The 26395-nt window shown below is 43.8% G+C and overlaps 1 protein-coding gene across 1 annotated transcript; it reads left to right on the forward strand.

The window, feature by feature from the left end:
• Positions 1-2330: 2330 nt before the first annotated feature.
• Positions 2331-24708, forward strand: LOC146208204 (organic cation transporter protein-like). Its single transcript, XM_084587226.1, has 10 exons — positions 2331-2795; positions 6965-7068; positions 8019-8173; positions 8557-8725; positions 12266-12392; positions 13662-13771; positions 16449-16663; positions 17269-17450; positions 17554-17717; positions 22169-24708. The coding sequence occupies exons 1-10, from the start codon at positions 2385-2387 to the stop codon at positions 22263-22265; spliced, it is 1734 nt and encodes a 577-aa protein (XP_084443352.1). The 5' UTR covers positions 2331-2384; the 3' UTR covers positions 22266-24708.
• Positions 24709-26395: the final 1687 nt, after the last annotated feature.

The following is a 26395-nucleotide window of genomic DNA, read 5'->3' on the forward strand; positions in this document are numbered from 1 at the left end:
ACTAGCTGAGAAACGGTGAATCATCCTCACCCACACCTCACGGGGTTAAGGACAACGCACATAGCTATGGAAAATGATACGTGTAACATTAAAATACCGGAAACGTCCGTAGTGGGTAAAGAAACAAATGTGAGTCATTGAAGTTCTAGTAGAAATCAAGAAATGGACGTAGGTGGGGCATGTAATGCGAAGGCAAAATAATCAGTTGTCGCTTAAGATAACCGACTGGATTCTGATAGGGCGCAAATGTAGCAGGACGAGAGGAAGTCAGGGGTGGATAAGAACGGAAAGTTTGTTGACTGCAGCTAATAAAGGATTCGGGTTGATTGGAGGTATTTGGCGAGACCTTTGCCGTGCAGTGGGTGAAGTCAGGCTGATGATCGTAATGATTGTGCTCAGTATATAGGCAATCCACATCACTTCGTTTCTTCTACTGTCATGGCATCATTGCGCAGTGGTAGTTTATGCATGCACATGTTTGAGATCGGGTGGCGCTGGATAGAAGTGTTAGATGTTAGATGTTTCCTTTAACATGTGGGAAAACCAGCTCAAAACCAAGTAGCCTGAATCATCACATGTCAGAGTTGTCTGGAGATCTAGCCTCATATCTAAAGACGACAATTATGCGGATAAATGATGCCTGTGCACACTTCTTTTACATCAATCTGGCATAATCAATGAGAATTTGGCCTCTGATGCGCAAAGCTTGCTAAGAAAGCTGTCCAACAGACATCACTTTAGTCAATTTATTAACTGCGCTTATAATTATTTTTATATTAATTAAGTAGCAGTGAGAGAGCAATGGAGTTTTATTTGTTCGTTTGCGTTTTCTTTGTTTCGTCAATTATGCATGCTGGTGTGTACAGTGGGGTAAAATAAGCTTTCGTAGCAGTGAACAGTAAATTACTACAGCAGTGACACTACGAACAAAAGATACAATACTCAATAGCAGTTAGCAAAGACTGTGACTTTGAACTGCTTGAAGAAATGCGTTCAAGGCCGACGACCGCATTTCGACAGAAAAACGATTCGCGCATGCAGTTGCTGCACGAAAAATGCTTTGCCTAATACATTGTTCCATTGATAAAATACGGAGTAAACAGTCGTTGGAAGTCAATCGAACCGTAGGTGCACAACCAATACTTTTTGAAGTTAGAAATATATTCTTTGGGTAGTTGGAGATAATTTGTAACTTCCCGCGTTTTGAGGAGACGAGTTACATTGTATAGAAATTCAAAACACACAGTGTGTTGTTTCTGTGAAGACGGGTTAGGTCTACAGAATCTTATTATGAACTAAACTAAACGTATAAGCCAAGCTGTCGGGCTAGTTGATTCTTATCCATTGTGTTTGAAAGCGATTGAACACACGGATAGAGCACAGAAAACATAAATGACGCCAACACTAGGCGCTAAGCTTCAACATTATTTCAGAACCGCCGAAACACTGATTATAAACCCAAAACCAGCACCGACTAACGGCGCTTTTTGACGCTAGTGACAGCAAAAAGCGACAAGTTCAAAACCAAAAATTAGATAACCAACCAGACAGAACCAGAAGGGACAGAAACCGACCAAGGTGTCAACAAAATAGGAAAGTCATTTTTACTTTTCCACTTGCCATATCATTTTTTGTTGCCATGAGAGTCAAAAATCGCGGCTAGCCGGTGCTACATTTCGGTATATAAGCAGTGTTTCGGTGGTTCTGCAATACATTCAGCGCCTATATCGTCCTCATTTCTGTTTTATGGGCTCTGTCTGTGTGTCCAAGCGCTGTCAACCACAATAAGCTAAATGTTACAGTTATGGTGGGTACACATATATGGCTGGCGACAGACAGTTTCTGAAACCTTGAGATATGTAACAGCGACACCTTTGAAGCCTGCACGCCGTCTAGTGTACGTCAGAATGAGAGCAAACACCAGGGCAACCTTACACGTGGACAGGGATAAAAAAAGGGGGCAAACATGGAGAAAACGTCCACGATTTATCGCACGCACGAAGGACAATTCTCGTCCGGATCCCCGTCCTCACATATGATCGCTTCACGATGCCGACGAAGACCTCTTGAGTAGTATCGAGACAAGATAAAGAATTTATCACACACCCTTCTTCCATGGCCTGCCGGCAGGGACCGGTTCAACTAGGACAAATAAGCACAGCCAGAATAGGTGTGGGAACGAGCACCCATTGTTGCACCTAGGCTGCAATTGCATTACCGGGGATCCAGAGCAGGTGACCTATCTTTTTGCGCAAGTATTAAACGCGTGGAGTCCGGACAGCCTATAGCTGGCCTTCAGATAAAAAGCAAAAATAGTGCTCATCATGGTCAATAATGTATTTTTTCTTTCAGGTGAAGATAGCAATCGAGCCTGCAACTGAATCATGGAGTTCGAAGATGTTCTGGAGAAGATGGGCGGTTACGGGAAGTTTCAGAAGATTTTAGTCTGGGGTTACCTGGCCCCGACTTCTATTCTGATGCCGGGGTACTTCATGAGCCAGATATTTATGCTGTCCACACCGAAGCACACCTGCTTGCTTCCGGACTTCGTGAGCCATGCTTACAACCTGACGTCATCCGAGGAGCACATCCTCAGGACTGCGCTGGTCAGTGAAGACAACTGCAGACTGTTTCCGCTCGATGCTTTAAACTCCAGTTTGGTGCGGCAAATCCTGGAAGATGGCGGTGGACTGCGAAATCAGTCGTCATGGCCATCGTCGCAAGGCTTGGAGTGGCAACCCTGTGAGGAGTTTACCTACGAGAACACCTTCTATGACAACACTGCTTCAACTCAGGTATTCTTTATCCCGTTACTTTCACATTTATCCTTCCAGTGCCGATCATGTAAGTACGCGATTGTCGGGCTATATTAAACTCACAGTCGATAATGCAGGCTAATATTACAGAAACTGTGATCACTAGAACCATAATTCTGTCCTCTTTCGCAATAGGGATGCCGATCATTGAGCTTAGGTAGTAAGGGCTCGCTTAATTCCTTCAAGATTTAGCGTTTTCTTGTAGGTATTGGTGGCGGCCATACCTTTCTTGCGTTAAAACAGGGCGGTTTACATTGCAACGACGGGTATTGACAACGATGATGAGAATCTTTATTATTAATGCGGGAGCATTAATAATAAAAGTCCTTGCACGTAGGAATGCGCTAATACTGCCGTCTATCAGTACACACCGGGTGGAGTGTTTAGACAAAGAAGCGAAGAGGAAGAGGAACTATATAAGGCAATAAAATGGCATTGGAATAAACTTCGAACAGAAAATGGAGTCAGGTTTAAAGCGGAGCCTCCCAGCAACTATGATGAATTGCGTTCTATACAACGCACTCAGATTTAGACTTCATGGTTCTTCATATTTAATTCGGAAAGCAGCAAAACAAAAAAAAAAACGAAGTTTGTAACAAGCTTCTGTGACCAGGTTTACAGAAACTGTAAAAACACTCTCACCGCAAACTGCGTCTTTAGCTAAATGTCGATTATTTTTTTACTTTCTGTAGTTAGCGTGCGTGATTGTGTTGAATATTTAGATGCAATGAAATTCTATGACACTTCTGTTTTCTACAATATTATTAACGCACCTGCATTCTAAAGTATGCATGTCTTAAATTTGCTTTCCATGATGCCTTTATTGCACATGCTGGACCATGTCAGTCAACATGAGGCTTATGCCTTGTTTAAGGCAGCTGTTTCAATATGGCGCTCCACCTGACAAGAATGCCACGTTACGGGCAACAAGGATAACCTGTGTATTTCGCAATTGTTTTCGTTTTTGACCAGGGAAGCTCGCGAATTTCTTAGCGGGCGACATACAGCGAGCGCAATTTCTTAAGCAGTTCGTTACAGTGTGGCTAATTAAACCTTGCCACTTTAGACTTCGCATAATGGTCGACCACAGCGATACCGCACTTGAGCTAGAAGTTATCTCAGTCACCTTTAGCTCCACTTACTTGCCAAGGGCTTTACGCAAAACAGAGTCAGACCGGGTGCCGCGGTCTGGCGTGCGTATTTGGACTGGCTGGGCTGGCAATTACAACGCGCAAACCAGGACACAAACAAGCCCGTTACCAAAAGTTTGCATTATAATTATAGGATATACTTCTTGAGGCACATTCTGTAAATTTTAAATAAAAACACTCATGCTACCAGTGAATAAGAAGTTGGATGATACATTTTAGTTAATTACTGAATTTGAGATAACGAATATCCTCACGGTAGTAACCGCATGACCCATTTACGAAAACAATTTTCGCAAAGTCGTAAAACCTAATCTTTAACAATTTGTATACATCCCGAGAGCCCGTGAATACCTCCTATTTTTTCGATGTGAGGCGGTTCCTGCTTAAGGACTGCGCGCTCCCAAAATGCCACACAAATTCGTAAGCGATTGTGTTCCAATATGGGTAAGATCTAGCACCGAACTGATAGTCGCAACATTCTGCAGCTATATCGGTAAGAGGGGGGAGAGGGGGGGGGGTCTAATCGTTACCTAACCTATTCATGGCCGGGTATCTATAGGAGCGTGTAAATCCTATATCTAAAAAGTAAAGAGGTTTAGGAAGGAGCTGCAGTTCCCAGAAATCTTTGCAGCACTGAACTCAGAGCGCCTAAGAATTCCTCAGCAATCATAACTATGAGCAGATTTTATATACCTAACAGCACTGGGCTGCCAAGTACCCCCCCCCCCTTCCCCCCCAACACATGACGCAGTCTTTCCCTTCCTGTGAACCAATTATTATTATTATTATTATTATTATTATTATTATTATTATTATTATTATTATTATTATTATTATTATTATTATTATTATTATTATTATTATTATTATTATTATTATTATTATTATTATTATTATTATTATTCTATAAACACCGCATAAAAGTTTGCAGAAAAAAATGAGAAGAGCTCAACGCTGCTGAACCGAATATGGCAGGTATGCTACTCAGAGAAAAAATTATTTAGAAATACCTCTTGCTCGCCTAGGATTGCCATTTACAGTTCCTGTCCTCCTCTCCTTTGGTGCAACCGTCAAAGGGTATGCCCTAAAACCGGTGTGTGACTTACTTCATAATTATAATATTGCTACTGGAAGATTTGTGTGTTAACGCTGATCTCTGTGAATTGTACTCTTTTTTTTTCCTTATTATTTTTATTATTTTACAATTTTTATCGGCTCAAAATTTCAAATTATTTCAGCAACACTAACTCCTAATTATTAGGTTATCTATCATACAGTCAAATCGCCATTATCAATTATAATATGTCACCTACAACGAATTCTGGCCAATCCCCCACTGTGGGTATGTGCCATTATAACGAGGAAGAAGAAGAATGATGTGGAGCGAAAGCATTAGCTGCGGATGACTGAGCGTTCCTTCTTCTTCTTCTTCTCCTTCTCCCTCTTCTTTCTTCTTTCTTCTTTCCTCTTCTTCTTCTTCTTCTTTTGTTTGCGTCTTCCGCGATGCCACGGTACGATGCCATGCCGACGGCTTGAAAACCTAGCGCAGTGTAGCTTTCGCTACAGTAACACTCAACACGGTAACTCACGTTGTCACCGAGAGTCTTATGGAAGCACAGAACCCTATGCTTTGTTATTCCTCGCACCCATGTTCTTATATTATCCCTGATGGCAGCACCATTAAGTGTAAAGTAAAGCGACTTCTGTGCAATGATGAAATTAAATTGTATATGTAGAACTAGGTAGGCTTGTCTAGAGCGCTCTCGTAGCTCTAGAAAAGCCACAGGAGCGCTTTAAAGCAGGTACTGCACGGTTTCGACAGAATATTCTCGCGCCGAAGTGCTTCCACGTACAGTCTTGGTGAGAAGTAGTGAACCCGAAGATTTTTATTGCGAAACCAATACTACTCGCACTTTCAAGCCTTCGCGTGACCCAGCCGCAGTTACGTCTTACCTACGTGACGCTGTGACGTCACACCCCACGTGACATGCGGGCTGGCAGGCGCTGCCAACTTGGGTCTCTCGTTTCACATGGTACGGTTATGTCAGAATCAGCCTTAGGGCCCTGGCATTCACGTTACCCCTATAGGCCACTAAGGTACGTTCATATCGGTTGGTTATAGTGGGGCTTAATATGTGGGCTGAGGAAGAAGAAGAGAAGAAGAACACTCGGTCACCCGCAGCTGATGCTTTCGCTCAATATTTGGTTCAGCAGCGTTGAACCCTTGTAATTTTTATTTGTCAGCCACACAATGGAGCCGTCATGGTGCAATTAAAGGCTAGATGGCCATGAAACGATAGGAGACAGTTTCTAACTAAGATACCAACTCGTTTCCTAGCATTTTAAATGCCTTTTTTTCCTTCAGTGATGGCATAAGGGCTATATTTTGCGGCTGAGACGAAAACACTTTGCATTCAGGACTTTTGACCAAAGCTGTATATATAATAACGACAAAGAGCCAAGGGCCAAGTACTCTTGACCTAACAAATGCTCTATGATCTTGATTTTCTCCCTCCGCACGCCATTCAACAGGTCTATAGAAGTCTACTTAAGTCTGAACTGATACCCCTATATGAGAAGGTGAACATCGGCATTAAACCGAAGGATCTGCACGTAAAAATGTGCCAATAGTGTAAGATGCACGTCAAACACAGCCTCCTAAGCTAAAGAGAGGTGTGAATTCAGAGTTTCGCATATTCGGATGAGGATAGAAGCGAAATATGCCGGTGTACAGTTACTCTTTTGAAATTCACAGGCGTACCATAGAATTATAGGCAGATGAGTGTAAAATTTACAGGCACATGAAGTTAGAAATAAAGTAACACGGTTCTAGAATTTGTACATGTGCTGAAAATGAAGATAATTGTATGTTTAGAGCTATAGAAAAATGGCTTTTTGCAGTTATAAGTAACGATTTAGAAAGGCAAAACTCAAAACAACTATAGAAAAAATGCATGCACCTCAAAATCAACCTCTCAACAGTGTGCCTATTTTTAGTGGGACTTGGTCTGCGAACGAAGTCACCTGCCGAGCCTGGTCTTCACGATGACCAGCGTAGGAAGCGCCGTCGGGACGATTCTCTTCGGCGCATTATCAGATAAGTAAGAGCCACATAATGGAATTTTCATGTTTTGGAAATGATAACCAAAATGGCATTTAATGACGCGGCTTTTTTTTTTTTTTTTTTTAATGCTAGCGCACTGAACACCTTCGGTTCAAGTTTTTGCATTGAGAAAAAATTTGATATTTTATGATGTGGCTTATTTTGATAGCGGTGTTTTGAACAATTTCAGTAATGATTTTTCTTCGATGATCTGATCAACATTATCTAAACTAGTGCACAGCTCTGATAGGAGTGCTCACGTGCGGATGAGTTTCCATCGCTTAGCTGATCGCGATAACGAACGTGCCCAGGCAACGCTGAAAACGGTCACGAACAATTTTCAATCTTGAAGGCGGTTATATAATAAACTTTGCGGTAGTCCTTATCGGCAGTAGTAAACCGGCGCGCATACTCCAACTCGGGACCACGTCTCGGGCTGTGCCCTCTTCATAATGTTTTCAGTTGAGTGAGCCTAAGTGAGGTTTCTTTAGCAGCTCAGGTTTCTTATGTGCGATCAGCATATGAGCAGCGTAAAATAGCCAGCCTGCTTATCATACAAGCTCCACAAAGCGATCTGGAGTAGGTGCTAGACGGCCCTGCAGCTGCCGATATACGACACGTTTCTCGTGAGAGCTCTTTCTTTCTAGTGCAAGGGCTAAATATTCAATAAAGGTATATCTAGACCTTTTACATGTTCTAGCTTTAGGGCCAGATTTTGGAAGGCTCTTTACCTTAGTGAGGATGACTTAAGAGTGACGCGCCATTCTTCGTTGACTCTTTAAATATGTAAGCGCTCGTTATGTCCGGCGTATTCAAAAAATGGCCGGAAGAGGGCGCGCCACTCTTAAGGCATCCTCACTGAAATAAGGAACCTTCCTAAATTTGGCCTTTACTCTCGGGCGTGTCTTATATTTGCGGTCGGCTCAAACCGCGCGTGGTGTCTCGCAGGATTGGTCGTCGTCGCGCCTTCTTCATAACCGTCCTGATTGCCATCGTATTCGGGTTCTCGTCCATACTCGTCAAAAACTTCGTCGCGTTCATCGTCCTAAGGTTCATCAACGCCACCATCATGCCGCAGATATTCCAGCTGCCCTACATCATACGTGAGTGTCTGTACGCAGCGAGAACTATTCCGAAGTGTTATCTCGATTTGTGCGAACCTACTATGACGGAGCTATAACCATACAGCGTCGTACAGCACAAGGTCGGAGTGGCATGCATCAGGGTCTATCAGCAAAACTGAGTCTTATACATTGTCTTTTCGTTTCCCTAAAGTGGCTTCTAGGCCACCCTATTAAATTCACATGATTGACAAGCTTGCACGCTGCAGAAACATTTGTCTCTATTGAGTTTCATTAGTTAGCAAACAACCTCAAACAGAAAGGAACCATTTAGCTCAAATGCCAAAAAGAAAGCTGCAGAATAAGCGGCAAGTGTATCATATACCGTTGGTGAATGTTCATTCATTGAGTCATTTCGTTCGCAGTGCTGGAGTTGGTCGGCCCTAAGCAGAGGACCGCCATGCTGGCCGTCGCATGGATGTCATGGACCGCAGGCCTGTGCTTGCTCCCTCTGGCTGCCTACCTTACTCGCGATTGGATCGTCCTCGGACTTTTCTGCTCCAGTGCCGCCATCATCAACTTGTTATACGTAAAGTACGGCTTCCCCACTACTCGACTCCCCCAGCCCTCCGAAAACAGGACTGGGGTTCAAATCCAGCACAATGCTTTTTGCGACGCATGGTCTGTTATAGAGTGAAGCACTCCATGGTCATTAGCTTCAGTTCTACAGGCCTCAATCGCTTGGTAGCGAAGGTAGCGAACTTTATGTAACGCCGATTTCATGCGTCCTTACAGCCACTCCCAGTGTAGATTAACAGGAACAGGAATTCTGCCGTCTGCGCATTCGCAATTTTAGTTTGTAAAAGCGATATGGCCACACGCACAAGCTCACTTTTCGCTTGTGCACAGCACTTTGTTTCTGCTAAGTGAAACACGTGTGTATGTATATATATATATATATATATATATTTTTTTCTTTAGGTTGCGCTTAAATGTGCAGCCTTGCTTTTTATGCAGTACACTAGGAAGAAATGCAATGTAATAAAGTAATGTACTGGTAAGTACAATAGACATACTATAATAGATGTAAAGAAATTTCTGACGCTGACATGGTTTTGCATTGCATTCTCGCGCACTATTTGCATCGAAGAGCTGCGCTCGGCAATTCCTTGTGCCCAGCAGCATGGCCCATAAGAAAGCGTGAAGGAAAAAAAAAAAGAGAAGTTTGAATACATCGTATTTTTGTTTTGCCTACTCGATCAGGGAAATTTCTGTTTATTTCGGTGGGGAACATACCGACCGCAGTCAGGGCCGGATTATCCAGGGTTCAAAGGGTTCAAAGGGTTCAAATGAACCGGGCCCTTCGTTCTCAGGGGCCCCCCGGAGCTAATAAAGAAAGTGTATTTCGAGATTTGATCCCAACAATAGTCAAAGCGTCTTCCTATTTTTCTGTGGTACAATATTAAAGCTTATATACTGCAGTGTCGAATTCTTCAAAAGCTGTTCGCCGTATCGTACACTCACCTAATCTCAAAGACAACCTCATATTTCTCTGTTCAAGGTACAAAACTTTGTACTCGCTCATATAGATGAGAAAATAATCCAAAATGATTTTAGCTGGTTTTAATTAGTTTCAGTTGATTGGACGTCAGCGGGTCCCAGTTGGTGGCCAAGTGGAATAAAACGGTTCTATCTGGCTTTGAGTTCTGAGCCAGCTCGTACCAGTTGGTAAACCAATTGACCTCTGCTGCTGCTGAGGTCAGCTGTGTTTTATTAATTTGAGCGTAGGCAGTCAAAGCTGTGACAAAAACAATAAATTATTAGTTAGAGACTGCTCGTAGCTGACAGCTGCCTCAGTAATTTTCTCTACTGTGAGCGGAGATGCGAGGTTCTCAGGCGGGTTAACGTTGAAGATCCCTTCGAGAAACTCTCCCAGCTAAAGGCACGAAAACACTTATAGAAACGTAAATATTGTTACAATATGTTTATACACTTGCTTAAACGTTGAATGAAAAATGGAGACATGTTATACGAATATACGAAACTGAGCTAAAGAGCGGAAATAGCGAAAACCACTTTACAGGACTGTTTTCATTACCTGCATCGTCATTGTCATCGGTACTGTTTTGGTTCGTTTATGGGACTTAACCTCCCAAAGCAACTCAGGCTATGGGAGACGCCATAGTGGAGTGCTCCGGAAATTTCTACCAACTGGGATCCTATAACAAGCACTGACATCGCACAGCACAAGGGTGGCTTGATTTTCGCCTGCGTCGAAAGAGGGCGCCGCGGCCGGGAGTTTTTCCCGCATTCATGGGCACAGTAATCAAGCGCCTTAACCGCTGCACCACTGCTGCAGGGCTGTCATCGGTGCTATCATCATTATAGTCATCAACTAAATGCACTGTCATTGTCATAGCTACTATACTCATTATCACTAACTATAGCTTCATTGTAATGGGTACTGTCATCATTATCACTATAACGAACTGCAGCGTCATTTTTATCGCTGATATCATCCTTGCGCTAGTCAAGAATTACGATCTGCTTCTCACGAGCCCGACGTGGAGTAGCGCTCAGCTGGTTATTAGAAGGATAGTGGTTCGATTTCTGATGGAGACGACAGATTTTGAAGGAAAGTGTATGTAAGCTGTCCTGTAATCCGCTTATATGCCGAGCTTAAGTACCCACCCTATTTTTCCGACCGCCGTCTACGGCGCCGGCGGCTACTGATCGGTTAAACGTGCTGCATGTATGTGCTATCTTGAAAAATACACATTTATTTTGAAAGTTGAAAGCACAAAAAGTGTGTGATACGTAAAGTGCTTCCTTTCATTTTAGGTGGCAATAATGTGCAAAGTGTAAATATATTGTTCTTAATGTGGAAAATCTGTATAAAGTGCAAATGCACATTATACTACTTATTTAAGCGTGCCAAAGCTTTACTAATTTTGAGCCAGTTCACTAGCAATGCCATTTTCTGCAGGCGCCACCATTTCGATCAGATTTAGCGCCCGCGTTATGACAGCATTTGGAGTTATTTGCTGTACTTTAAGTCAGCTTATAGGACATAATATCGCAGTTTCTGTGGAACCACTGCCTTAGGTGAAACTCAGTTTGTCTTGCTGGATGCATTCGCAAAATAATTGGATGATTGGCAACGTATTTACGATGCGAAATTGCCAATAGCTTACAAGCAAGACCCATCTCTAACCTCTTCTGTTCTCAAACGCGGCCAATCGTCCGGCGTTATCGAATTAGTCAAGAAAATAACCACTCGAGCAATTTATTTTTCAAATTCGCGTTCTGATTTTGCGAGAGGATGTTGCGTGTTCTGTGATTTTCTAGAAGAGGTCAGTCTAGTCGCCGGTCTGCCTGTGCTCTGCGGATAAGTTCATGGTCAGGCAATGTTCATAAACAGTCCGTAGATTCTTCGAATAAATATGGCATGTGTTGCGTGTAGGAAATTCTAAAACGCGTCAAGTCTCGAACTTAACAACATGGGGCGGAGAGGGCGGTGGTTCTCTCCTAATATTTATTGAACCGGGCCTTCATCACTGCTAACCCGCCCCTGACCGCAGTAAAGAGAAATTGAGGGAGTTGTACTCTAATACCTACTGAGTCCCTCTCAATCCTCATTTGACTTTTGGAAATTAGTACATTTGGACAATATCTCAACACAGAGTCACGAAGTTGAAAGTTATTGCTCCCCCCCCCCCCCCCCCCCCCCCTTCCCTATGTTCTTACTTGCTGACTGCAAGCGGGAGCCCTGAGGAAGCTGATTAAATAACAGTCAGTGTCCATCGAATAAAGCATGCAAGTCAGCGCTGCAACAGAAGATAACATAAAAACGGTACGCGTAAAGCACACGTATTCCTGTCATTGTGTATCTATGGAAGTTTTTCGTTTAAGATGTTTGATATCGCGAAGCAAAACAGCTATAAAAGTTACTATCGGCGAGTCGAATTCAATCGAATGTTCTCGCAGCCATCCTTGTATAGGGAATGCTTACTCAACAATTCGAGGCAGCTGGCGTCCTTAATTGCCAGCGCAGTCCAGATGCGCAGACCTGATTTTCACTTCTTCCTGTCCGCTGTATTCAAAATGTGTGAACGAGTGCCGTTTCTTTGCCAGGCTGCTGCCGGAATCACCGCGGTGGCTTTTATCACGGAACCGCTTCAGCGACGCCACCGACGTGCTGACACGCATTGCCAAGACAAACGGTGTCAGCCCGCCGAAAAGCCTGGCCAATGACTTGGAGGTAATTGGCTAATCGAGCGTGGCTCAGCATCTTCCTAGCCTCCCTCTCAATTTCTTTTCGTATCTCTCTCTGTCTCTTTCTCTATTGCATTTCGCTAGCGTACATCGTGCTGTTTCACATTAGGGTGCTCTGCGCTGACCCCGTTATTGATCTAAAACCTAGTGACGCCTGGTGAGGGTTTGTCTTGCGGAGAAGCCGCTTTTCGGTGAAAAAGAAGATAACAATGGCGTAGGCGACAAGATTAGGAGTTGTCCAGTGTAATACGATTGACCTGTTTAGTGTTCGTGTCTGAAAGGAAAAAGGAGGGGAAGAAACACTGTTAGATTTGGAGCCTCCGCAATGCCGGCAGAATGTGTTTACGACTAAACTGGCCTGTAAGACAGTTTTCATGGTGTGAGTCAGACAAGCCTTTCTGTTCTAAATACTTTTTTTTCTAGTAGAATTTGTCCATGTCACAGCGCTTTCACACACAGATGCGGACATGAATAAATGGAGCGCCCTTTACCATTCTGTGTGTAACCACGCGTTCAGTACTGCCCAGCCGCGATGGATCAGTGGTTACGGCGCTCGACTGCTGGGCCCGTATTCCGAGTTTGCGTAGTTTTCAGAGGTGTCTTTTTCTCCGCTTCGCCCTGACTTTGATCGGTGGTAACGTCAGAGCAAGTGGTGATAACCGATGCGACATGCGGTGCGGCGTTTCCACCAATCAGCTTACCTGACGTCAAGGCAAAAATTACACCAGAAAACAACGGAAATTCGGGATATGGACCCTGATCTCAAAGATGCTGCATCGAGTCCAGTCACGGCGGCCACGTTTCGGCGGAAGAGGAACGCAAGGCGCCTATCTACTCTGCGCTGTGGGTGCACGCTGAAGAGCTCTAATAGATAAAAATTATACGGAGCCCTCCTCTACGGTGTCACTATGGGCTCACAGCCTGAGTCGCGGTAGGACCCTAAACCTCATAAAACACCAAACCAAACTAGACGTCCCCTATAAGAAATGAACATTGAATATCCATTTCAAAGCCTACTAGCGTTCACTACCAGTAGGCGCATACCATAGCCGGCAGTACCAGTGATGCAAAGCGCGAGAAATGCTGTAAAGTATGCTCCGTTTGCCTCTGTGTGCACTCGTACGTCTCCTCTCATATGTGGCTTTCACGGAAATGTGTCTTTTACCAGTGCCTAAAATACCTTTAAATATGCGCCGTTCTGAAAGGCTCTAATCTTTCTCTGTGTGTTTTTCATTTTTATTTTTATTTTTAACAGAGGGTGCAAAGGAAAATCGTCGAAGAGGAAAAATTGGCAAAATCGTCTACAGCCGACCTTCTACGCGTGGCCAGGGTTCGAAAGAATTTCCTGATCATTGCAGTCAGCTGGTAAGCAAGTCATGCCGAAATGAGCGCTTCAGCAAGTGCGTAGCTGGTAGTGCAGGAAGGGAAGTTTATTCAGCGGTAAGAAAACTAGCTGTTAATCAGTCGCTTTAAAGCGTAACAACTCTGGCTCTGTACGCCGCCAAACAAACACAGCTACCAAAGCACCTCTCGAAGAAGTCAGCAGCAAGCCGAGAAATGAGGTAGCCGTGGCGATACGAAAAGTAAATAACATCAAACGTGTAACAAGAAACACCAAACACGAAAAGGCGTCATGAGTACAGGTCCCTCAGATATGAAAGGGAACAAAGTTTTAGCGCTCAGTTATTTGTTGCTATTTAACCATGCGCCTCAATAATTCTCTATTCCACCATTTTCCTCTTCGTTCACACTATCCAATAGTAAATTTCAGTTGCAGCAGAAAAATAACAAAAAACGTTCGTCATTTTCTGCAAAATGCATGTTTCCTGCCTTTTTCCTTTCTTTTGGGAGGATGGGGGTGGGGTCCAGTTTGGTGTCTTGTTTTGATATGCTTGCGGGTTTCACGCGTATACCTTCAGATGCTGCAATTTCATTAGACTACGTGTGCAAAATCAGCTTTTTGTTTCGAGTGCGCCGGTCATGATTTTACGGAGTTACTGACTAAAATACGAATATATAGCCCAGCTGCTAGACTGTTTTAAAAATAATATATCCTGCGCTATAATACATAGCAAGGCAAAGTAATTAACAAGCTGAAATTCGAAGCTTATTCAGTGGCTATGCCGCGCGTTCTTTTTCCTGCCTAAAAATGACTTTGTTTCTACGGCCTTTCCTTGCTATACTTTTGGTGGGTCTAAAATAATGCACTAATTTAGCAGATAAAAACTGAGCAGTGAAAAAAGCAAGGGTTGAAAAAGAGCGTCATCCTTTGCGTCATTTGACGATGAGCCATGAGCCTGTCAAGAGGCATGCATTTAATCATGATATTAAACCAAGTGGAATGTGCTACCCAGCGTTTGTAACCAGCCGGTGTCTTTTAGTATTGTACTTGTTTCTTCCGGTTGTCTGAGATACAAAATGTGCCACTGATTGTGATCGCCCCGGTAGTTCAGAAACGTTGGAATTCGGAACTTGATCCCGAGGTCGAAGGATAAAATGCTAGCCACGACGACCGCATGCAGATGGAGACAAAGAGGAAAACCGTCCGCGTGCTGTGTGATATGTCCTTGCTCGGTAGCCAAACACAGGTCACGTGTCCTTCTGGGACGTTGGACTCTACATACCGCCGCTGTACAACCCCACGAGTTCACAAATGCAGTGATGCCCATTTAGAATATTCGCAAAACCTTGTTGTCTCCTAACTAATAGGCGTCCACATGATAGCTTGAATGGTACCAACGTACAGTATTAGCAGTGGTGACTAATTAGCTTTTTTCCTCCCCACGTCTTAGACTTGAGCAACTTAACCATGAAATTCAAACTTGGAGAGTTGCGTCAATGATTACGAAAAATTATCGATATCCTTCTCCTTTAGCTTACATCTTGACCGTCGTCTTTTAACAGTTTGTTCATTTTATTGCGCAAACTTACATTTCATTAGCGGACGATTTTATACTGTTCTGAATTAGAAATTTATTTGTACGAGTTAACCATATGGTAAGGCTATGCAGCGGGCCACTGTGAAGAGATCCGGGTTAATTTCGACCGTCTGGCGTTCATTAACAAACACCACAGCCGCCAAATTAAAGAGGTTTTGTATTATGTCTCAATCCAAAAGGAGCTCCCTCAGTCAGGATCACGTGAACTCGTACTTAATAGTCGAAATTCTTATTCACTCAGTGACCACGACAGGCCTACTTCTTCGCGTGGAATAAGTGAGGTACGACGACTGAAGCTGGAATGCGCTCTATCCATAATCCCGAGTGACGTCTTGGTAATCCTTAGTTTATTTATTCAGCGGCTGCTCGAGATTCTTGCTTAAAGTCCAGCCTTAGTGATTAATACAAGATACTTAAAACATGTGCCTAGAAATGAGGGAGGCTGTCTTATTTTCTATACATTACCAAACGAGATGTTGAAAATATTCTTGAAAAGTCGTGACATGTCTGAAATCGAACATCTCATTACCTCGTGGTTGACTTGGCCTCCGTTCGTTCTTTTATTTTTGCCCTAATCATGATTTCTCGACGGCGAAAAAGCAAGGCACGCTAAGGCATACTTTTATTTATTAGGTTATCTATTATTTCACCATGCTGTTTGCTGATTTCAAGTTTTTGCTACTCTTCTCCGCTAATATGTCTGCCTACAGCTACAGTTCGTCCATTTAAATTTGTACATTTTTATTCATTAAAAATATTCCTCCTTTGTTCCCTAGTTTCAAAACATAGACATGAAGGAACCAGAATAACCAACAAGTAAGCCGCAGTTAATTCAGTCGCTTAGACCAGCGATTTAAGATGATTAACTTCGTTTCCAGCCTATCGATGGGCTGCTCAAAACCGCTTGCTTAATGACTGATTCGGCTTGGTTGCTGTAGAACATTTGATCCATCACTGGGCCATCCAGGGACAGTATAAAACTGAAATCATCCTTCAATAACTTTCATTTTCCTCCTCCTCTTTACGGTTCAATGAAAGACGCCCTCGGCGAATTCATTAGTCGCCCACTGGGTTGATCACAAACATTTCGCCCCGCAATTCAGGGTGGGCAACGCGGGTGCCTACTACGGCATGAGCATCAACGTGACCAACATGAGCGGCAACGAGTTTGTCAACTTCTTCTTGCTGGGCCTGGTGGAGTTCCCGGCTTGCGTGTTATCCTGGTGGGCCATGGAGAAACTGGGCCGCCGATGGATGAGCGTCTTCTTCCAGCTTACGGTCAGCTTCTCCTGCGTCGCCTTCTGCCTCACGCCCAAAGGTGAGCTTCAACTATTACACCGCAGAGCTTATTAGCGTCGCCGTCGGTGTCATTGTGATCAAGCGAAAGAGAGCCACGAGCCACGAAAGAATCACGGGGCCAAAGATAAGTTCCCAGGAGAAGAGAAAGAAAAGCCACGAGTCTGCGCCGCTCCTTCACTGGACATCCGAGACGGCAAGCCGAGCAGACCACAGCCTTCAAGAGCTAAACATGATGATGATGATGATGATGAGAACATTTCTCAGAAAAGAAAGAAGAGTTACGAGCTCTGCACCGATCGGTAATCGCACATCCGAGATGGTTCGCCGGGCAGAGTGCGGCCATCACTGAGGCCCGCATTAACAAACGCCCTAAACGCTCTCTCTCTCTCTCTCTCTCTTCTGGACGGTGCTGTTGCCTTGCGTTCTCTTTCGCTTTGTGAAAAAATTCTAAAGAGCTGTGCTTCAATTTCGCATTGAGGAATGCCGTAACCGTCCTCAGAATTTTTATAGCCAGATCTTCGTCTCCCTCTACTCCCCCCAATCCCCGTGACCATATGAGAAGGTGACCACGTCTTTCCGTCTTTTTTTTTTTTCTTCGAATATTCCCCTCACTCTCACCTGCAGAAGCGACAGTGGCCGGCGTGGTCCTCGTGATGTTGGCCAAGTTCTGCTGCACCGCATCCGCCATGATCATGTACCAGCAGGCATCCGAGGTCATGCCCACTCCGGTGCGGTCTTTCGCTCTCGGAGCATCCTCATCGATCTCCTCCACGCTCACCATCTGTATGCCATACATTATCTACCTTGTAAGCAATTACTTCGCGTTTCACTTGTTGTTTTGTAGTTTTTGTTGCTGCTGCGGCACGAACAGGTTACTATGATGACATTCTTTATTTTGCCTCCGTCTAGGGAAAGTACGGCGCCTGGATTCCGTTCGCCGTAATAGCCGCGCTGGCTGGCTTGGGTGGTACGCTTTCTAGTTGGCTACCTGAAACCAAGGGCTATCCTCTCTACCAGAATATGGAGGACGCGGAGAAGTACGCGGGCAAACAGAAGTTCTTCTCTTTTAACAGGTAAGTACGACATTTGTATTTTGGTCCTTTTCGTGCGAGGCGATTTGTGATGCATTCTTAGGTTATGTTTATGAATACACGTAATGATTCTCTTGGGAATCACACATTTCCTTCTCGTAAGGCAACAAGTGTAAAACAATGCGGTGATATAGTGTATGGCAGCCTTCTTTTTTGCCTAAACTGAAAAGCGACCGCAGCGGCCAGGTTTAAGCCAGCTTCTTTGGGATCAGCACCCTAACCACTGTGCCATCGCGGTGGCAGAGGTGGTAGGATGGGCTTAGTTGCAGATTTTCCAATATTTTCCAAAAACATTACCTCTGGAAAGACTTGTGTGGTATCGGCCCTTGGTTGATATAGTTTGGTTTAGTACGCTTGCAACAAAAATTACAATCAAACGCTACGATTTCATTTCTCTGTTTGTTTGTTTGTTTGTTTGTTTGTTTGTTTGTTTGTTTGTTTGTTTGTTTGTTTGTTTGTTTGTTTGTTTGTTTGTTTGTTTGTTTGTTTGTTTGTTTGTTTGTTTGTTTGTTTGTTTGTTTGTTTGTTTGTTTGTTTGTTTGTTTGTTTGTTTGTTTGTTTGTTTGTTTGTTTGTTTGTTTGTTTGTTTGTTTGTTTGTTTGTTTGTTTGTTTGTTTGTTTGTTTGTTTGTTTGTTTGTTTGTTTGTTTGTTTGTTTGTTTGTTTGTTTGTTTGTTTGTTTGTTTGTTTGTTTGTTTGTTTGTTTGTTCGTTTGTTCGTTTGTTCGTTTGTTCGTTTGTTCGTTTGTTCGTTTGTTCGTTTGTTCGTTCGTTCGTTCGTTCGTTCGTTCGTTCGTTCGTTCGTTCGTTCGTTCGTTTGTTTGTTTGTTTGTTTGTTTGTTTGTTTGTTTGTTTGTTTGTTTGTTTGTTTGTTTGTTTGTTTGTTTGTTTGTTTGTTTGTTTGTTCGTTTGTTCGTTTGTTCGTTTGTTCGTTTGTTCGTTCGTTCGTTCGTTCGTTCGTTTGTTTGTTTGTTTGTTTGTTTGTTTGTTTGTTTGTTTGTTTGTTTGTTTGTGTTTTAACTTTGCCCTCAGCAGTCTTGTGGACCGCCGCGGTGGCTTATTGTCTAAGAGCTCTCCACTGCTGAATCCAAAGATGCGCAGAATCACAACCCGGTCGCGGCGACTGCTTCTCGATGGAGGCGAAGAGCAAGGGACCCGTGTACTTCGCGATTTCAGTGCAAGTTAAGGGACCTCACGGTGCCAAAGCTATGAGGAGCCCTTCACCCCAGCGTTCCTCATAGCCTGAGCCGCTTTGGAACGTTGAAAAGAAAACAGAACATTTGCCGCTGAGACGTTTCCCTTACCCATTTTTGTATTTGTGACGATCGCACGATTGATAGCCGTTTAGGCTCCCACCCTGTCAACCCTGTTCTCGCAATAATCTATCAAATATTGGCCGGCGCTTCACAATAAACAGGGCGTTTTCCACTTGCCGCGTTAGAGCGAGCTATGCAACAGTGGTGACGAGTGCAATTTTTGCCCTCACCATCAATTCCACATCTCAAGCACATGGAAAGCCTACCTCTTGCCGGACTTCGTCAGAGCACAAGCTGATTTCGAGACGTTTCGTGCCTAAATTCGCACGCATAGCAAACAACTGCACTTTCCGCACTGCGCGCGGCATATACCCTCAGTCACATGCGGAAGAAAATATCCCCAAAACGAATTTAACGCTAGAAGGAGCCTCAGCATTTACTCTCTGCCGAGACCGCCAAAAATGACGCTGAAAGAAAATCAGGATCGAAGCCTTTGTTTCAAGCTACAAGGTTCTTACAGCAAATCTCTACAAGCTTGTCGTGTTCATTGTGTGCCGTAGCGGTGAGGTAGATGCGGTGTAGCGGCACATTTGACCACATCAGCTGCACGTGGATACGAGCAACGTGTTGTCGATGCGAGCGCCGTGGTTACCTCGCAAATGTGTGTTTATGTTATGTCCACCAGTAACGGTCACGTTGCAACGTGCATGATCTGGGAAAGAGCATCGGCTATTGAAGATACTGCGTCCGAAAGCAATGGCAGTGAAGGGGCACATATTTGAACCTTGCTTCGTTCAACACATACGCCCCGAGCAGCCTATCTGGCGCCTTTTCACGTAGAATGGTGTCCAACTCGCCATGTAAATTGATACTGGATAGCTGCAGGCTGCGTCATCTCTTGGAACGCTTCTGAAGATTATCACGAACAGTGGCCCGCACCAAAAAATCTTCGCGTGTGAAGTTATTATGCTGGTTTGGATAATTGCCAGTGCTGGTACAATTGCAACCGTCTGCGCAGTACAAAACTCTTTGTAAACTGCCCGCTGATCGTGCTAAAATGTTGGTTGGTTGGTTTGTGAGGTTTAACGTCCCAAAGCGACTCAGTCTATGAGAGACGCCGTAGAGGTGAAGTCCAGAGATGTCGACCATTTGGGGTTTTTCAACGTGCACTGACATCGCACAGCACACGGGCGGCTTGTTTTTCGCCTCCACCGAAAAGCGGTCGCCGACACCGAGATTCGATCCCACATCGTTGAGAACAGTAGTCGAGTGCCGTAACCACTACGCCACCCCGGCAGGGCTCTGCTAAAATGTTCAGAGCCAAATCCCTCTGGCCGTGACTTCATTACAAAGCAGAGGTTCCGGCTCTTCAGCCTTCCGCAGAGGACTCAACGCATGAAACGCTAACATTCACAGGAGCAATAAGCATAGTGATCAATGATTGCGACGATGCTTGTTCCAGAGATCTTGCTCCAAATCAAAAAGCCACTGGCTAGCATACAACTAAAGAGCGACGCCTTGCTGAATTTTCGTGAAACAAGATCTATTTCTTAAGGCTGGTTCACATGCAAGCGAGTGAGTGGCGAGCGGCAATGACAAGAGCGAATAATTTCTGCGTCGCACTCACCGCTCGAGCCGCTGCGACAGCTCAAAACAGATTTTTGTGTCGTCGTGGAAGAAATCGGTAGCGTTTTCGCCTGCATATGAGACAGGATTTACGCTTTGAGAACTAAGGTGTCGTAGAAGCTAGACCGGCTGAAATCTACGGACGTACTCCCACCCGTCCGACATCCAGAAGGTGCAACTGTCATTGTCCCTGTGCTGGAGAACGATATAACGAGCAGAATTTGCTGCGACTTTGGGACAAGCCTGAATTCAGCTTGTGCATTTGAGTAATGCGCTCTGCCTGCTTTTGTGGATGAGTTCGCGTCTTTAAAAGCAAGGGATTATTTCAGCGTTCTTGATCTCCAGGAAGTACACAACCAGGCTGCCTTTGAATGAAGCCTCTAAGGAGCTTCACGTCATTAACGCACATTCAAATTTGCTTTGTTCCAAGAGTCCGCCTTTCAAATATCCTCTGCCGCATCTTTGTTTCAAAGAAACATGGATGTGGCATGCTAGCATATTTCTAATCAGGCGTCCAAGCATATAGGTATTCTGGTTTTTGAGAAACGTGGTAATGGAAATGAACACTTGAAAGTGGGCTGGAACATTTTCGTGAACACGGAGTTAAGCTGGTATGTGACAAGTGCACTTTCCGGCAAGTTGACAGCCGTCACCTGTCTAGACCATCGTACAGAGACAACAGGTCTTACCCCCACCAACAGAAAATTCAGCGTACTTCGGCACATTTTTCTTCGAAGTACTCGCCAACTTTTTACAATAGCGCTGTGGGAAACTAGAAATGAATACAAAGACCATGTATCTGCCTGGCTAATTTTCTGCTACTCCCTGCTCTGCTTTCCTTCCCTTAGAATTCAATTGCTTACCCTTAGTGAACATCGGTCATCCTCTCTTCGCTTTAAATTCCTTGCCCATGGCCATTTCTTTTTCTTGATTTCGACTAGAGTGTCAATAAATTTAGCAATTTCTCAGACCAACTGCGCGCTTTTCCTGTCTCTTAGGTTACACCTGCCATATTTCAGTCCATAGCTCTCTGAGCTCTCGTCAATTTAGGCACGTTTCGCTATCTTCTAAATATACGCCGCCTTTGAAATAACGTTTCACGCTTTCGCAATTTGTACTAGGGTGTTCATGGTTCCTCTTTACCAATAAACTACAGCAAACAGGCACTCTGAAATCAGAAAGCTACATTTAAATATTTGTTTCCATGTACCCCTACGGGCGCTAAGCCTACTTAGCCATAGTGTGCTGCGGAGTCCACGGGCATCACGGACACACACACACACACACACGCACACACACACACACATACACACACACACACACACACACACACACACACACACACACACACACACACACACACACACACACACACACACACACATATATATATATATATATATATATATATATATATATATATATATATATATATTGCAAACGCATTGGTACCATGAAGTTGCTGTCAAAAAAAAAGACAAATGTATCTAAACTCCCTAAACCTAAACTCCCTAAACCTGAACTCCCCCATCTTTTCACCTTTTTCTATGCAGGATACCAAAGGACAGCCATCTACGGCAAAAGAAAGAGCTCAACGCCGTAGTGGACGAGAAAGAAGTGAACTTGATTTCGAACACCTGTAGTGTGTGAACGACTGTGAAATCTCGGACAGGCCGGCCTGACGGCGGAAAACTTCGGCAGCCTTTCTACTTGGTCCGACGTCGACAGTTCATCGCCGACTAAATCCGATTTTTACGCAATAACGTGCGCTTATAAAACAGCTCAGTTGAATCGCTTGCAAATCTTTATCACCTATCCCCAATTCGAATGACGCGTTCGGTCAAAGACCAGCACTTGATGTGCGCGCAAGGACATGCGATTCCTTCTAGAGTTACGTTACTCCCAATGTCTGGAGTGAGAACGCATCTCGAAGAGAGTAGTTCGAGCCGCCGTCACAATATTTTCCGGAATCAGCGCTGCCGTAGCAAACGGAGTGCAACTGTCATTCTTTTTTATGTATACGGGTTCGCAGCCACGCCGTCCGTTACACCTGCTGTGCAAGTCACCGTACGTGCATATGTGTTTTCAGGTATCTGAGCTGTGATTGAAAGGCATGTCTTACTTTGTTGTGTACCATATGTATGAACAGCAACAAATAAGAAAACATGATACCTGCGGGTACCTATATGTTGTGCTGTTTATCGTCCATAATTTTGGCCTTTCACGCCTAAACAAGGAGGGCCTATATTTGGTAGAAATGAGGACGGACAGACACCTGCATCTCATCAGTCAAGCCAGCAACGTTAACAGTGCTGAAGAGTACTAGTGATCCAAGGTGATGGGGTCATCGGTTATATTATTTCTAATGATAAAACAATTTGTAACGTTCTTAGAAAAGATTGTGAAAACCAGCTAAAGCGTTTACGTGAAAGGTTTTTTTCAAAGTCGTACATTGGCATAAGCTTTCGCTACGACAGGAATTACACGTCCGGCAGGCGTCAGGCAGGCGTCAAGCAAGAAAAAAATACCTGGCTTTTTGGAGTTTAAATCTGAGGATAAGGCTTCCGCTACATCCGACTATTCTGATTGCACACGAGCTCTAAATAGCGAAGTGAGCCAGTTTCTTTGGTGGAATTATATATGCCGTAATTTGTGCAAGCACTGTCATGGTACATGATTTTGATTGTTAAGCTTTAATTTCCCCAGCAGCTCAAACGAACGGCCTAATATTGGTGCTATACTGGCAATGTACGGCCCCACAATGAGTCACAGAGTACCAACATAATAGCCATACTGGGTCCACGGTTTTTGCTGCCTGCGTTATTAAGGCGAATTTTTGTGTGTATCTATGAGTGTATGCAAGACGCGATTCCATGTCAAGCATAGTTCGTAGAGAACCCAAAGATCTCAACTTTCAAAGGGATGCATTCGCATCATGCAGGTTTTGGGGGGCCCCGTCGAATAAAAACTTCATTATAAACGAAAAATATTCATTCGTGGATGTTCTTGCCTTTTATTTTTCGACCGAGCATCGAAAGCTTCCTTCCCAAGATGAAGTTGTGAAAGGACAACATTTACGCGTGTTTATGCAAGAAAGCGCTTTGTTTACCCCAATTCTTCCCTTTTCCCCCAAACGTGAGCAGAGCGGCAGTTGTTACTTGTAACTTCTCACGTTTAACTCTACTCTGCTCTATCTTTCTAAAACAGTGCGGCATTCTGCAGCGGTTATCGGTAGAAACTTTATGATAATTTGCTTACTGGCATTCGTGGAAACAGTGTACAAACACAACACGATGCAAACAGCCACAAACGAGTCATTTCTGTGCCTCTCTGTGCGTAGTTCACGTATGTGAAGTTCATGTTATCGCACACAGTGCTCGTTTGCGTCTTGTCATGTTGTCTTGTGCTGTCATGTGGAGTCTGCGCTGAGACTTCTAGCAAAAAGAATTGTTGGCAAAGGGCGATCCAGTTGTCTGCTACACATCTAGCAAGATCCATTTTCAACAGCAATGCGTTGCCGATTACTCATGGTCGGACATTTTTGCTACTTCGGCCACTTGATTACCTAGTGGCAGCTTGCAGTTGCAACATATGTATTCAGTAGGAAAGAGCTCATGGCATTGCTTTTCCTGGGTATCGTCCAGCTTCGAAAGGATAGAATGGCCGCTTACCACATGCGATGGTATGAGAATCTGTTAATTCCATCACGCATACGTGACGATTGTTTTGAACCCCCTGCACCGGTCGTACGCGGCCTTGCACGCACCACCGAGACAGGAGATGCCGAGGAGGTCAGTGGATGAGCGGTGCCATCAGCAAGCGATTGACGTTCGGCTGTCGGGAAGCAGCACGCGGGGCATGAAGGGCTGTGTATTACCGGCATAATTTGTCGCCCGTACTCGCTCGCATGTTAAAAAATTGGTATCAATGTTTAACCGACCCTGAGCGTTACATTTACTGTCAGCGCTGCATATTCACTGTACTTCTCTGTTTACACACCAAAGACGAAGTTGAAGCGGTAAGTTCAGTTCACCATAGTCCAAAAAGGCTTTCAGATTGACAATATTTTTTTTTTTTGCTCAGTGGGCGGCTGTGTTTTTCCGAATGCATGATCAAATAAAAGTGAATTGTTTGGTCTCGGTATTTTCCAGAGTAGCATGGGGTCGTTTGCTGCTGCTTCTGCAACATATGAGGGATGGCTACCTGGGCCTGGTGCAATCAGTTACATGCGTTTGAAGACGTGATACATAACTGCGGTGTAAGGTATTTAGGCCGGGACAGCGTCCGTTCTATGCGAAGATAGAGCACCCCAGTTTGTCTATCCCTTACAAAAATTTGAGGCGAGGTTTTTATTTTAAAGTGAGTCATTTGAGACGTCTCACTTATAAGGTATTTCTGATGGCTTCGCAGTTTTAGTTTCCTTTGCACCGCTGATGAAACTTGACCACATCCTTTCTGATCAAGATTTTACGAGTGCTTTTGCTGACATTCTTATTAAACTGTAACATGCACATCAATAACGCATATCTACACCATTTATAATAGATTTAAATTAGTAATTTGGCAAAAATTTATATAGAAGGACATTTCTTTTATTTTTAACATCACATAAAAGCTGCAGTGATGCTCCATTCAAAGCGGTGTAAACATCCAATTTGTTGCCTTTCTCGGAAACTTGAAGCGAGCCAGGACTAAACACGCTATTCAACAAACAGCTATCATCTAACTAAAAGAAGCAAATAATAACAACGCTGAGAATAGAGCGCTACAATCAAATAGAAATACACGCCACCCCGAAGCCCATCCCAGACCTCAAGTTCTCCGTATCTCGTGATTATACTGATTTTAAAAATATCTTCTGCCGCCATGTATATAGTCTTTGTGAGGTAATATCAGATATCCGGAAATATCAGGCCTCATGCATACAGTCTATAGGAGGTAGTAATCCAGATACCTAACAGCAAATGTCTGTTAACTGATGTATATTACTACTGTGCAAGCAAATGAAAAAAACCATACAGCCGATGTTTGGAAGTTACATTTTTCTGCCGTCTTCATGCATCACGACTTCTGATGACATTTTAAACCTAAACATCCTTGAAAAACACGTAAAAAATATATAATGCCTGTATGATGAGGAAATTTTAATGACCTACCCTCAAGATTTTATGCCAAAATATTGCAAAACATTCGATTCAAGAACCAAACAAGAGTCCATCGCGTCGGCGGGATTAAACAATTCAACGGATATTGATTTTTTGAATACCTTTCTAGTGGCCCTTCTTGATTACATCATTAAGGTATCATAAATTCAATGCTAGTTTGGCACGCGTAGACTCCACGAGATGGCTTTTCGTTAAGCGGCCATTAAATTGTAATATTTGGACCTGTTACACGAGTAAGAACCTGTGCCTTGATGTCAAAGCAGTAACTCTAGCTTTCTTTTGTTCGTCAGTCTGTTAGCAGGCTCGATAATTGCGCCCGTCCCTTTCATTCGTCCATGCGCGGCTGGTTAAGTGCCTGCGTTAAAAAAAAACGTTTCCTACTCGCGTATTGCATATTTGCGCTTTACGATGGCCGGCTTTTGAAACGTCAGAAAGTTAGGAGACTTCAACTTCGCCCTTACAGTAGAAGCGATATATGTTTTGTATGCTTTCGATCATTTAAAATTTTTTTATTATTCTTACTGTAATAGCAGTACACATTCCAAACACACGTTAGTAAACCATACGCACCACAACGCGTTCGCTTGGTATCCCTCTAAAACACGTGGTACAAAC

This window comes from Amblyomma maculatum, chromosome 1, assembly GCF_055883805.1.
Source record: "Amblyomma maculatum isolate TAMU_Amacu chromosome 1, ASM5588380v1, whole genome shotgun sequence".
NCBI classification, from domain to species: Eukaryota; Metazoa; Arthropoda; class Arachnida; order Ixodida; family Ixodidae; genus Amblyomma; species Amblyomma maculatum.

Coding starts and splice junctions, on each gene's coding strand:
- LOC146208204 (XM_084587226.1), top strand. CDS start 2,385: ATGGAGTTCGAAGATGTTCTGGAGAAGATGGGCGGTTACGGGAAGTTT. Junction 13,772..16,448: donor CTGATCATTGCAGTCAGCTG/GTAAGCAAGTCA, acceptor CCCGCAATTCAG/GGTGGGCAACGCGGGTGCCT. Junction 17,718..22,168: donor AAGTTCTTCTCTTTTAACAG/GTAAGTACGACA, acceptor TTTTCTATGCAG/GATACCAAAGGACAGCCATC.